The 14,756-nt window shown below is 42.6% G+C and overlaps 1 protein-coding gene across 2 annotated transcripts in view; it reads right to left on the bottom strand.

Moving 5' to 3' along the window:
* LOC121855050 (troponin C, isotype gamma-like) overlaps nt 1-14,756 on the bottom strand; it is a 33,125-nt gene that overhangs the window by 1,210 nt on the left and 17,159 nt on the right. The window contains exons 2-6 of one of the 2 annotated variants that reach the window (XM_042349875.1): nt 7,077-7,104; nt 4,226-4,369; nt 3,360-3,479; nt 2,442-2,573; nt 1-1,047 (exon numbers count right to left, since the gene is read on the bottom strand). In XM_042349875.1, the coding sequence (XP_042205809.1) occupies nt 1,022-1,047; nt 2,442-2,573; nt 3,360-3,479; nt 4,226-4,369; nt 7,077-7,104 (450 nt within the window). In that variant the 3' untranslated portion in view covers nt 1-1,021. The remainder of the gene's footprint in view (nt 1,048-2,441; nt 2,574-3,359; nt 3,480-4,225; nt 4,370-7,076; nt 7,105-14,756) is intronic. The other variant, XM_042349874.1, reaches the window with a different exon arrangement.

The following is a 14,756-nucleotide window of genomic DNA, read 5'->3' as shown; positions in this document are numbered from 1 at the left end:
GGAAGACGAGACAGTAGTATAGTACGGAGGTAAAGACACAACTCAGATAACAGATAAAATAGATAGATAGCGATAATAACACTCGCACAAGCAAACAAACAAACATACGAAGATGTTAGGTTAAACATCTTACTAACATAGACTGAAAGATATCTCAGTCAGCTACTACACAGACTGACAGGCTATGTTAGGTATGACAGGTTAAGACATACATCTTGACGTCTGTAAAGAAACAATTATCTTAGGCAGAAATCTCACAGACACACGAGACTGAGAGACAATAAAATGAGAATCAACAGATGACGTTACCCCTCAGTGAGAGACATAATACAAAAATCCCACAAGAATACGAGCGAGTGAGAGAGATGTAGGCGGTGAGGGCTGTAAAGAGACACATTATGGAAGAAATTCTCACGACCACGAATAAGTGAGAGACAAAGAAGAAGAAGACGAGAACTGCAAAGAAACACATAAGTGAGATAGACGACGATAACTGAAAAGACACATAGAGAATAATTTACACAAACACACACACACACACACACACAAGGACAGTATAACAAGCTAGACTAGGCAGCTGCTAGTTCACACGGGTAAAACAAGATCAATTATCTCCTAAGGGTTTGTATATCTACGCGTCTATCACTCTGCATTACTTCACCAGTGCTCGCTGTGTTGGGAGGGGTGAAGACCAGGGCTAGCAGGGCCTCAGGTTGACGAAGAGAATACACAAACATAACATGCTTGATTTGGGGGAATTAAAAGCTAGAGGAATTTTTGCTAGCGGTAAAGATCTATGACGAAGGAAATTTGTCTCAAGTATGAGTAATTCAAGGACGAGGTGCATGGAGTGGCAAGGAGGTAGATGGGGGGTGGAGTGCCAATAAGTGGAGGAGGTTTAGTGCTAATAGGTGGATGATCAGTGCCACTATAGATAAAAGCCATTAGGTAGATAAGGAGACATTAGAAGGGATTTTAAACTGTTTATCAAAAGAGTTAGAAGGAGACAGAAGGTGACCAGCTATCCTGCCATCATGGCCATGAACTCTGAAACAAAGAAACAAAGAGAAACAGAAGATCAGAGAAAAGAAGAACAAGAACCAAGTCTGCGTATTATAACAGGAGTTTGACTGAACACACAACACACTAAAGCCCTCATCTCTTATAACCAGTATGAGGCGAGTCAATGAGGGAAAAGAATAATAATCTAATGAGAATTTTGTTTCTCTTAAGTTACAACATCAATATCTGATAACACATAACAAGAGAGAAGAACAAAAGAGGTTATAAAGAACATGCTAAGTGTTTATCATCTGTTCATTGTCAGTCATTACTGTTATTGTAAGTACGTCATTCATTGTTGAGCAGTGTTCATTATACATTATACAGTGGCTCAGTTTACCATCTAAATATTCCTAATTTAAGGCACCAACTCCACCAGAGTCTCTCTATTACTTAACATTCATACTTTAGAAACGAAACTTATACTTATGTTGATGTTTTAAGTAAATTTGATAAACTAAACTTGAGTCACGGAAGTTTATCCCATGTGTGTTGCTGTATGACGACCACTGAGACCCCTTGAATGACGTACACCCAACAAACAGCTCTGAGTGATGACTTTAAATTCAACTTTCAGTGGAATCAGGTTCTTGTTGAAGTGATGAGTCGGGTTGTTGTAGTATTTTGCACCCAGAACAAAAAATTGTTTCAGAAAGACAAAAGTTTATCCAATTTGTTTATACAGGAGAGTGAATAGTAAATAAAAGTAATAAAATTAAATAACAACATAGAATTCTACTTTTATTTATTATTTCTGATAAGTTTCGGGACTTTTTTAGTTAACTAATTTTATATTATTGCAAGGATAAGCTTTAAGACATATTATACCTGAATAATGTCTTTAATGTTTATAGATAAATAAATAACTTAAAACATGTACAATTATTATCCCAGGCAGGTGATAGCAGTTCTGAAATAGATAAGAATGATGTTACTTGAAAGCCATCTTACTCTCTCTCTCTCTCTCTCTCTCTCACGTATAATTTCCTTTCAGCCATTAAATTTGGCCTCACCTCCAAGTAACAAACCATGATATAACTTTTCACTCAGTCGAACATCATAATTATCTCTTGATCAATATAGTCAAGATGTCTTGACTGTTCGAAGCTCAAAAAACTCGAATCTTCTCAGTGTTTGTGAAGCTTCGAATATTCCACCAACTCTTGTTTCTCTCTGTTCGAAACACTAAACAAATGAAGCTTTGATGTCTAAATAATTAACACAAGTATTCTCTCTTTAAAACCTTTGTTTTTCTTTCTCTCTCTTTTTCTTTCTATCTGTCTCTCTCTCTCTCTCTCTCTCTCTCTCTCTCTCTCTCTCTCTCTCTCTCTCTCTCTCTCTCTCTCGAAGCTCCTGTCTATCTCTAAACGCTGTCTCACCGTCAAAGTCGAGGGTGCCGGAGCCGTCCTCGTCAACCTCATCAATGATACCGTCCAAGTCTTCCTCTGTCAGTTTGTTGTCCAGCTCGCGGAGAATCTCCTTCAAGGTCTGCGTCGTGATGTAGCCGTCGCCTGTGGGAGGAGAGGGTCTTGCTGAGTACCACTTTCACACACAACACAAATAGCTTATGGACTTTACCACTTCATACTAACTCAGGTCTTCTCTATAGTGAAACCTCGATATAACGGACTTTCCTCTCTATATTCTCCGTTAAATAGAGGTTTCATTATATATACATACAGTAGTGAACAGTAACGATCCTTTACATGAAATTATTGAATTTTACATTATAACAACAATGAATTACCTGTATCCACTAATTAATCACCCAATTACCTCTAATCACCTGTTAACAATAAATCATCATTAACTTCAATTACTCGCTAACTACACCTAAATGGTAATAGCTTCTTAATAATCACTAATAGACACGTAAGTCATCTGGGTGTCTGATAGCCATGTCAATTTAGCCATAAATCAGTGAGGCAAGACATTAGGTGTTTCTCATTAGCCATTACCTGTGACGTTAATTGTTTCTCTGCTTGAGTTAATGACCTCTGATAATGGCCTCGAAAGAACTATGGAATTAAGACTACCGTGAGCAGCATCGTAGCCTGAGTAATAATATTGATTGAGCAGTATTGTGGCCTGAACAGTATTGTGTTCTGAGCAGTATTGTTGCCTGAGCAGTATCGTGGCCTGAGCAGTATTGTGGCCTGAGCAGTATTGTTGCCTGAGCAGTATTGTTGCCTGAGCAGTATTGTTGCCTGAGCAGTATTGTGGCCTGATCAGTATTGTTGCCTGAGCAGTATTGTGGCCTGAGCAGTATTGTGGCCTGAGCAGTATCGTGGCCTCACCTTGTTTGTCGTATATACGGAACGCTTCCTTTAGCTCTGTTTTGAGGGATTCTTCGTCCTCTTCTATAAGGAACTTAGCCGCTAAGGCACAGAACTCCTCAAACTCTAGCTCACCGGAATCTGTCAAGAGATCAAGAGTGAGTAAAGAAGAACAGACACATAGACAGATAGATAGGAAAGACAGACAGACAGACACATAGACAGATAGATAGGAAAGACAGACAGACATATATGAATAACTTAATATCATCATGATTCTAGCCACATACACACAATGTAAACATTAGATTATTTACAAGAACCGAATTTGCCTCTATTTTTTCTTCACTCTCTCTCCCTTCATTCCTCCACTAACACAACCGCCTCTCCTAACATCCTCCTTCTCCTCAGTTGCTATCACTACCACTTCCTCCTCCTCCTCCCCACCTCTTCCCCACTTCTCCCCCTCTCCTCCACCTCTTCCCCACTTCTCCCCCTCCCCCTCCCCTCTCCTCCACCTCTTCCCCCTTCTCCCCTCTCCTCCACCTCTTCCCCTTCTCCCCTCCTCCACCTTCTCCCCTCTCCTCCACCTCTTCCCCCTTCTCCCCCTCCACCTCTTCCCCACTTCTCCCCCTCTCTCCACCTCTTCCCCTTCTCCCCCCTCTCCTCCACCTCTTCCCCACTTCTCCCCCTCTCCTCCACCTCTTCCCCCCTTCTCCCCTCCTCCTCTCTCCCCACCTCTCTCCCCTCTTCCCACTTCTCCCCTCTCCTCCACCTCTTCCCCTTCTCCCCCTCTCCTCCACCTCCCCCTTCTCCCCTCTCCTCCACCTCTTCCCCCTTCTCCCCCTCTCCTCCACCTCTTCCCCCCCTTCTTCCCCTTCACTTACCGTCCTCGTCAACCTCGGAGATGACCTCCTGAAGGTTCTTCTCGGAGATCTTGACGCCCATCATCCTCAAGATGGTGGAGACGGTGTCGGTGGAGATGGCGCCCTTCTTATCAGTGTCGAAGGCATCGAAAGCCTTACGGAGACCTGCAGGAGAAGAAGAGGAGAGGACACGAGGTTATAGACGGCTCGGACATTGGGTCACTGACGGGATCATTCGCACCGTTATGTAGAGGTGTTTGACAGACGCCTTACCTGTTCCTTGATTGACTAATTACTTCACATGTGAAGCTGACTGTGACATAGTGACTTGGTGGTTTACGTAATATTGTTATGACGCCCTAGATGAGCTGTACCTCTTTGATAACACACGTTCTTGATTGGTTTAGACAGGTGTAATGACTTGTTTTGTTTTCGACAGGTTTTCGACAGGTAATGACTTGATTTGTTTTAGACAGGTGTAATGACTTGATTGGTTTAGACAGGCGTAATGACTTGATTTTCTTAGACTGGTGTAATGACTGAAGGGGTTAAACAAGATCTTTCGGTACTTAGACTCAGGACAAAACAGACGTTAACCTTACAGCATATTGGTACCTGAGTTAACTAGAGATGGTAGACGTGAGTGATCTTCAGGTATATTCAGGTAATTGAGATGACCTGAAGGTTACAGATGTGATTAAAATTATTTTATTATTTGTGATAACTAGATGAGATAAACATGATCTTTAACTCCTTAAACTAAACAAAACTTGATGATATCATTGAAAAATACCTTAATTATCAGTTACCTGTGAGATGTATTTAAATGTGACTCTTACATGAACATTTTTCTGCTTGTATCATAGGAATATAAATAGAGAACTGTGTACAGGTGATTCTTCTTAATTAGCTTCTGAGTTTATACCTGGAGAAGGAGTCAACGAGGTGGCCGGCAGGTGTTGTATGTCAGGTGTTTCTATATTTTGATGTTTTAATTATCTGAGGACAAATGTGCAAGAGAGATGTGTTCTTTTTTTGGTTAAGGGGAGAAAAAGTTGGTTGATTGATTTTTTTAAAGGTAGATGAAAGGGTTGAATTTTTTTTTGTCTTCTTGTTTTTGTTATTGTTCTTTGTGTTCTTGTTCTTTTTGTTCTTCTTTTTACATCCTCCTTCTTCTTCGTTGTTGGGAGTTAGCTTTGTCTTAATGAGTCTTACTACTAAAGGTGATGCTCTTGAGGATGATTCTACACTAATATTTTACATTGTGATTCAACAGTGTGGGTTTTTTTAACAAGTGATTCTAAGGTGTGGCTATTGGGGGAGACTGGAGGCCACGTAGTAGCAGTAGAAAAGTAGTAGTAGTAGTAGTAGAAAAGTATTATTATTAGTAGTAGTATAAGTAGTAGTGAGGAGTTTCTGTGCCAGACTCGTGGAGGTGTTATCTGAACAGAAGCAGCAGCCCAGAAGCTATGCTACAGCCTGGTTGAGATGTCGACTGTCCTTCTCTCTGCTTAGGTCTGCATTGCATTGCCTCAAGAGAACGAGAGCATCGGCCCCAAAGCCAACAACAGTCGCAGATTTTGACTATGAGGCAACAGTCACTGATTGCCGCATAGATCTGCGACTCAACTAACTCAACACAGCCAGGGTAGCTTCTTATGTATTAAGATAGTTGATTTTATGGTAATAAAGTGGCTGCGAAGGTGTGTCTATTGGGGAAGGCTGGGGGCCACGTTTGAAAAAAAAGTTAGTAGTAGTAGTAGTAGTAGATGGAACCATCAAGTACATTGTTGTCAAAAATAGGTTGGAATACACACACATACACACACACACACGGTCGTCTTATAATACCTGTGATTCAATAATTGTCACATAAATAATTCACAATATTGCTAAGGTAAACTATGCACCGTTGCAGAGAGTCTCATTTTGTTTATAAAGAGAAAAAGGGACAACTTGCAACGGATCATAGAAAACGTTCACTCATTACCTATAAAAAAAATCCTTGAGGGTAAACTATAAAAAAAAAGTTCAACTGGTCAAAACTTCTTGCAACGAAAATGCTTCTGCAAGACATCATAGCAACAATTATTTCACACCTTATCAGTACACTGAAAGAAACTAGTTCACCATCACGTGTCATAGTTCCTTGCGAGATAATAGTTAGAAAATGACTAGAAAAGAGAGATATCAGGCGATTCTAGAGAGGGCAAAGGAGCCTAACGTATAGTGGCCTCAGTACCACACACACACACACACACACACACACACACACACACACACACACACACACACACACACACACACACACACACACATACATACACACACACACACACACACACACATTACATGGCACAGCAAAATACAAAACAAGATTGAAGACATTTTAAGACTTAGGTAAATTAATGTAAACACCTTTTTCAAAACACAACAGAAGGTATAATTTTTTTTAACTTATAACACATTGTCATCCACACCATAACAACTCACACTCTAGTTATTTTACAACAAGAAGATAACATATATACACAAACCATTGCAGCAAGATTAGAGCTCTGGTAATCTAATTAGAAAACCCATGAAATCTGACAAGTAAATAAAACACCCCAGAAGAATAATTAAAATTCTAAAACACATATTAAGGTAAACTCTATGACACGTGATAGAGCTCTCCATGAATCCACAGAGCTACGGGCGTGGGGGTAAATGCTCTATGGGCGGCCGTTGTTAGAGAGAGGTGAGCGTTTGTGTGTGTCAGGCTGAAGCAGACGGGGGGGGGGGAGAGGAGGAGGAAGGCTTGAGACAGGAGGAGGCGCCGAAGCAGGAGCAGCAGGAGTGATGGTCAGGGGTTGGGCTTGAACGTACTTACCTTCGACCTGGACTTTGTCGAGCCCTCCCTGTAACAGAAGAAGAAGGCTAAGCGTGCAGTCAGAGAGATAAATAGAGAGGTAGAGAGATAAACACGGAGATAAGTAGGGTGGGAGAGAGATAAACACGGAGATAAATAGGGAGAGTGAGAGATAAACACGGAGATAAATAGGGAGAGTGAGAGATAAACACGGAGATAAATAGGGAGAGTGAGAGATAAACACGGAGATAAATAGGGAGATTGAGAGATAAATAGAGAGATAAACCGAGATAACTAGAGAGAAAAAGAGATTCAAATAAAAAGAAAAAAACTAAAAAAAATAAATAAATAACATTGGCATTGATAAACATATACCAGGCAGACGATATAATTTTCTCTCTCATATAACACAGAACATAGACCAATATATCTCGTAACCTTACACATGTCAAAATAAATAAATAAATAAGTACAGCGGCGTCAGTTGGTGGCAGGAACAGAGAGACACACAGAGAGAGATAAATACACGTAGAGAGATAATAGAAACCCAACGTGGTAACCAGGTAAACTCAGGTGTACCGTCCAGGTAAACTCAGGTGTACCGTCTCTCCATGCAGTGTGTAAGAGTCTCCAAATTAATTATGTATCTTCTCGATTAATTTTTAAGATTATACGTCAGTGAAATCGTAGTATATAATTGACTAGTATTCTGATTATAGGGGAAGAATACATATCTATAATTATTTAATTTACAGATAGGCATAACAGTATATAATTTATTCTTAAACTCAAAACTGTAAAATGTCTTCTGTTTACTTCTGTTTATCCCATATTAAAGAAAACGGGATACTGTCTCGGGGGGGGGGGGATTACAAACAAACATTCAGACACTCGTTCAGAGACTCTTAAAAACAGTGGAGAAAATAAACACACGAGTTCCATAACATCAGGAAAATTGTTGGTTAAGTTGCACAGAGATTTACTGAGCAGCCAAAACGTCAGGCATTTAGTAGTGAATTACAACGACTACTACTACTCCCTGCACGTGTTTGTCGTCACTTCTTACCGTTGATCTGGTCTTTGTCGAGTGAATCCTGTAGGAAAGCATAAGAAGTGGATTAGGACAAGGCTCCTCGTACTGATCACTACAGCAGATGTTGTTTTAGAGAACTTTAGAACATTAGTTATGTATAAATGTATGTGACTATCTGTGGTGTAATGGTCAGATTGCTCGCCTCGCAATCGAGCGGAACCGGGTTCGATCCCCGGACAAGGTGAAACTATAGGGAAGTTTCTTTACGGCATTTGTCTCTGTCTACCCAGCAGTAATTGGATGTTAATCGATTTGCGGATCGTGTTCTGGGGTATTGGTTAGCCAGTGGAGTGTTCCGGCCTTCTCAGAGTGTTCCTTGACACTGGGTTATGCAGCTCGTTGACTCAGGGTGTGGCTGTTGTGTTGGCCCTTGGGCCGGCCATCCTCATTACACGAGGGGTAATATATACGTGAACGACCTAACTACCAGTGGTCGTTAACGAGGTATAATTACTAAACTTGCCATTCATTGTTGTTAAGACGGGAATAAGTTGTCAAGTCAGTCAGTGTGTTGATATCCCCGTGTGAGGAGGGTCAGTCATCCTGCTGTAGTATGTTGTGACGAGTGTGTGCACCGGCCCGACCTATATACGTGAATTCATATATCCCATGTTATTATAAACTTGATATAGCGCCATAAGAAACAAACATTATATATCAAACATGTGGATAATATATAAACAACGCCAGACTAACATTCACAGGTTCACGTCAGATGTAAAGCTATTTAGTGAGAACGAGTGAACCAGCGCGACTCTCGGGGTACAGGAAGCAATGACACGTCTCGGATAGTCTACCAGGTATGATGTTTGGTTGTATTTGATTTATTTAGGAGTAGTTTAGGAGGAGAGTGAGGAGGAAGAGTGTGAGGAAGAGTGTGAGGAAGAGGAGGAGGGTGAGGAGGAGACAGAACTGGCCTAGCACACCCAGGGGACACACACAACCTCGCCAACCACAACACGAGTGAGATTTCTGACCCGGGTGGTGTGTTTACTGTCCTGGTGCCTCCCTGGGCAGAGAGAGAGAGAGAGAGAGAGAGAGAGGGTAGTGACACAGATAAACAAACAACACTGAAGAGAAAATAAAAAACGAAAGAAAGATAGATAAAACTAGTACACGCACACACATGCACACACACACACACACGCACACACACGCACACACACACACGCACACACACACACACACACACACGCGCACACACACACACACACACACACACACTTGTAATAATAACAAAGAACTAAATCATTTTAATATTTAAGAGAGTGTACCTTCACCTCGCTGTCTCCTACATTGTCTTGCAACAACCTCACACCCCCACACACCACTACACCTGCACATCATCTTCACACCTCCCCACCCCACCACCACACTCTCTACCCCCCTTACTCTATTACCTCTCCTACTTCACACACTTCTCACCCCACACCCCCCACTCCCACACCTCTACCTCATTAATTTCACCACACAGCCCCTGCCCACACACCCCCACCTCATTAATAGCCCCCACCTCATTACATTGTTCTCACCTCACACAATTTTCATTCTACACCTCCCACCCCCCCACACGCACCACACAACCCACAACTCGACGTTACTCTCGCAGTAAAGTTAACCTTGTCTTGGTCCTCACTCACACAAATTCTCACGGTTAATTTGTCCTATAACCGGCTGTAAGGGAGCGTCTCTGGTGAAAGGTTAGAGTCTTGACGTAATTCCACAACCATTTGGGAAGGTATTCGTTTATGCTTTAGTTTAAACGAGTCAGTATGTGTTTTTGTATCACCGTTTACGAGAGAAATTTACGATCTTTTCAGAATATCGTCGTGGCTTAACTTTGTGTCGTAAGGAAATAGTTACGCGACTTTGCTTTAAGACGTTTGTTGATAATGAGAAGATTATTACCTGTTCGACTTTTAATTAATTACAGGTAAATGTCCCATAGTTTAATAGTGACTACAGGTACATGCAAATCTTTAATAAGTAATTGTTATCGTTTGTATATTGTGCAGTTAGACAGTGTATGGTCTGGGATTCCATAGTTATTGAAGCATATAGATCCATTATTAACTACACCTGTACTACCTGTATGGCTGTTAAGGAGTTTTAACGTAACGACCTTGTCTTTGTGGATAGGAGGAAGGAGAAGGGGGAGGAAGGGGAGGGTTGAGAGGAGGAGGAACAGGGGGGAGGAGGTAGGGGTGAGGAGGAAGAAGGGGAGGGCTAGTGGGAGGAGGAAGGGGAGGCTGTGGGGAGGAGGAAGAAGGGAGGCTGGGGAGGAGGAAGAAGGGAGGGAGGTTGGGTGGGGAGGAGGAAGAAGGAGGTTGGGTGGAGGAGAAGAAGGAGGGGTTGGTGGGGAGGAGGAAGAAGGGAGGGGTTGGGGAGGAGGAAGAAGGGAGGGGTGGGGTGGAGGAGGAAGAAGGAGGTGGGTGGGGAGGAGGAAGAGGAGGTGAGGGCTTAATTAACTGGCAGTATGACATGACAGCCAGGTGTTGTATGTCATAATCACCCCAGGTGGAAGGAAGACGGAGAGACAGACAGACGCTCATGGTGGTGTGGCGGCGGCGGCGAGACGGGGGGAGGTGGGGGGGTGGGGGGGGTACAGCAACACATAGAGAGACAGGAAAAGACTCGGGAATATTAATGAGAGAGAGAGAGAGAGAGAGAGAGAGAGAGAGAGAGAGAGAACAATGATATGAAGTCGAAATGTTGGTTGTATCCATGGGTTATTTAGCACTCTCTCTCTCTCTCTCTCTCTCTCTCGTTTATATCCCTTTTGGAGAAGTTAGAGAAATCTCATCGTTCTAACAGGATTTTGGGCTATTTCTAGAGCTCGTAAATATGGCCAATAAACTTATGGACCTAACTATCTATATCTTGCTATCTTCTGTAAAGGATATCACTCTTTAGTTGACAATACAGATACTAAAGAAAGATCTCAGTACCGTGTGTCGTTTTTCCTTGACTTGTTGCCACACTTGGGTAGAGATGATTAAGTTTTATAAATGTTTTAGTTCAGAGAGGACCGAGTGAGGTGGAGGAGTGATTTAAGAGGTGTTGATATTCTTGTACGTGCTGCTGGCCACCAAAGAGGAGAGAGAGAGAGAGAGAGAGAGAGAGAGAGAGAGAGAGAGAGAGATGTGAAGTGTGTGATGTTAAGTATCTTCGTCTCATACAGAAGGTGATGTTGTTGTCTTTGAAGATTTCATACGTCTGGTAGCGCAACAAGCAGCTATTTTTTTTTTCCATGTTCCGTTTAATATTTTTATACCTTGTGTCAGAAATAATATACCCACAACCTTTATTTCCGTCCTATTGAAAGTAATTCGAACTACAGTTAATATTTAAAGGCCAGGTATCACCGAATCGCGTCGAAATAGTAAAGAAATCTTGGTGTTGGACATCGACTCTCCTCCGACCCAGAAATAGCGCAAGGCGGTGAGAAGTTACGTAAACTTTTTACAACTTCAGGATCCATTTCTCACCCAGAACGTTTATATGTCTGTCCTTCTCGTTTTTACAGAATTATAAATGTTCTTTCGTCCTTTATATACCAGATAATAATATTTACCAGGAGTGTACTATAGATTAACTGAATGAGAACTACAACCAGCAAATTCATTATGTTTTTCGCGCCAAATTCGTCACTGTATAAACCTGGGTTGGAGGCTCGCGGGGAGTGACTCACACTAGCCAGACGATTAAGGTGATTCACGTGGTTTGTTTACAAGGGTCACGTTTACATCTGCAAGGTAACACACGTTGGATCCTGTTTACACCGTCTCTCAGCTCAAGCGTGTAGACAGGAGTGATAAGCCTTGGGCACCTCGTTCTATCTGTACAAAAGGATAGATTGACAGGTTGCTGAGTGACTCAAGACGAACACCGCGGTAAAGAAATTGGATTTGGTTTCGCACAAAAAATGGCTCGTTATCTTAAACAAGAAGAACTCTCTGTTGTAAACGGAGAGAGATTCAAATGTAGACTGACTTACTGAACTATTAAAACAAGACATAGAGGTGTCTGTTGTTGATATATTTAACTCTCTAGTGGCTACCTGAGTGAGCTGTGTGCAAGACCTTCCTTACTGACTGACTAACTGAGATGTGGTGGCGACGGTGGTGGTGGTGGTAGTGGTGATGATGGTAGTGGTGGTGGTGGTGGTGGTGATGGTAGTGGTGATGATGGTAGTGGTGATGATGGTAGTGGTGGTGGTGGTGGTGATGATGGTAGTGGTGATGATGGTAGTGGTGATGATGGTACCGGTGGTGGTCGTACTAGTTAATAAGGTTCACTTATACATACATAGAGAGATAGATATTATGCATACATACATTAGATATCACGTGCATGTATATCTTAATGTAAATCGATATATTATGTGTAGAAAGACTTACATAAACACACACACACACACACATGTATATAGTCCTTGACACAATAAAAGTGGTGGCGCACACACACACACACACACACACACACACACACACACACACGCCAGTCTGAAGAAACAGCTATAAAACGCTATAATTAAGACTCGTCTCTCTAGCTGCCGGGATACTAATATTCTCTTCCTTATCGACATGTACAGTGTAGTGTTAATGGTGTGGTCATACATCTTTACTAATACACTACAGCAGGATGAACACCTTTCCTAAGTACCTCTACAGCCCCTACAAGTACCTCTACATCACCGGTATTTCCCTCTTAATCTTGTACCTGGGGTGATTTTTAGAGTATGTTTCTCTGTCTCTTGGGATCCAATTAAGGATTTTAGTTGTCCATTTCTAAAGGTGTTGGTTTCAAATGTCCCGGTCACTCAACATCTCAGTGCTGGAGGTCTTGTGTTGGTGTGTCTTACTGTGAGTTAACTTCTCAGGCATTTGTTTCCTATTGTACCTCGTTTTGAGTCTAGTTTTACATCTTTTTTGTCTTTTCTCTAATAGTTTGAAGATTTTGTGTCATATTTTAAAATTATTTGCCATTTTCGACATACACACAGCTCACTCGCCCCTAGTCAAATACTTTATATTATTACCAAGAAAATTATTTATGCTGGTATAATTACACGCGATTAACAGCTCAAAACAGTAGTGTGGAGACCTGGGGGAAGGGAGAGAGGGGAGGGAGAGGTAAAAGAGAGGGAAGGGGAGGGGGGCCATGGGAAAGATAGAGTGGGAGGGCAGAGAGAGGGGAGGAGAGGAGGGCATGGGCGGTAAGGCAGGGAGAGGGGAGAGGATAGAGTTTGGACAGGGGGAGGGGAGGTTGGGGGAAGGGGGTTTGAGCAGGGAGGGGAGGTTAGAGACCCGCCGTGGCAGCCGCTGGCACCCAAGGCAGTACAAGATAAAAATGTGTTCCCTGTGACGTAACAATGAAGGTTTTCCCCGCCGCCACTGACGACACTTTCTCTCAAACTCTCCCTCACATACAGTACTTCCTGGGAGAGCTGAGGACAGAGGGTGAGAGAAGAGGGAGAGGGAAAGGAGAATGGTTTTTATCTCAGGATGAACTGGGAGGAGAGAAAGAGAGAGAGAGAGATAAGAGGCAGGGAGGTGGGAGAGGAAGGAAAGGAGGATTTAGGTGGGAGTAATCTGCTTATGATCTTGAGTAACTGTTGTTGATTTGTGTGAATATGTTGATCTCTCTCTCTCCAGAATTATAAGAAAACCAAATATCTGTTCTCGCCTTGTACCCAATGTTCACTGACCCCGTTCAGCTGACTGGAACTGTTAATCTGACTGACCCGTTCACTCTGAGTGGTTATAATCTCCCTGAGTGGTTCTCATCACCCTGATTGGTCCCCATTTAGCTGAATGACCTCGTTCAACTAGATCAGACCCAACACAAACTCGGCAGCCCGGGACAGGTGGGGCGGGGCAGAGACACGTGCTCATGTACCTCGACAGGCTGAGTCCCCCTCCCACCTCCTCCCCTTTCCCTCTCCCTCACCCCCTCCCCTTCCCTCACCCCCTCCCCTCCCGCATCCTCCCCTCCCCCAATCCTCTCCCCAGGGCTAAAGCTAGGAAGGTGAACGTGTGGACCAGATCGCAACGGGCTGGACAGTGGGTGTATGTCTCTGTGTGTGTGTCGTGGAGCACAGCTAAGGGTCTCTCATGTTACCTGTGTGAGCTCATTTGGTAAAGGCAACGGTAAAGTACAATGAATATTTCTCTTGTCTTCTATATAGCTATCATATGTCTGCCTGCCTATTTTGTTATCTATGTGCTCTCTGTCTATCAATATTTTATCTTTCATCTATCTATCTATCCACCTAGGAGTCGCCCCTCGGTAAGTCTGCCTGAATACGGAGAGGCAGAAGTTGACCCAGAATGATGACTGCTTAAATGGATCCCAGTCTTTAATAAGCCCCATCCTCCTAACCTGGCCCGATAATAACAGGCTATAGTTCTGAGTAGCACTTGATCCACCCCAGCTTATTTTACCTAAAGATTAACCACCCTAATGCTGAACTAACCTAACCTAACCTAACCTAACCTAACTTAACTTAACTTAACGTCATCCCTTCAATCTTTCAAGCTCACGAATTAAAACAGTACAATGATCAAAACTTCAATGAAAAATACTTAAAAGAATCTTCCTTAGCA

Source organism: Homarus americanus, unplaced genomic scaffold (assembly GCF_018991925.1).
Source record: "Homarus americanus isolate GMGI-L3 unplaced genomic scaffold, GMGI_Hamer_2.0 scaffold1909, whole genome shotgun sequence".
Lineage (NCBI taxonomy): Eukaryota > Metazoa > Arthropoda > Malacostraca > Decapoda > Nephropidae > Homarus > Homarus americanus.
Note: the sequence above shows the minus strand (reverse complement) of the source record. Positions and strands in the feature narration are given on the sequence as shown.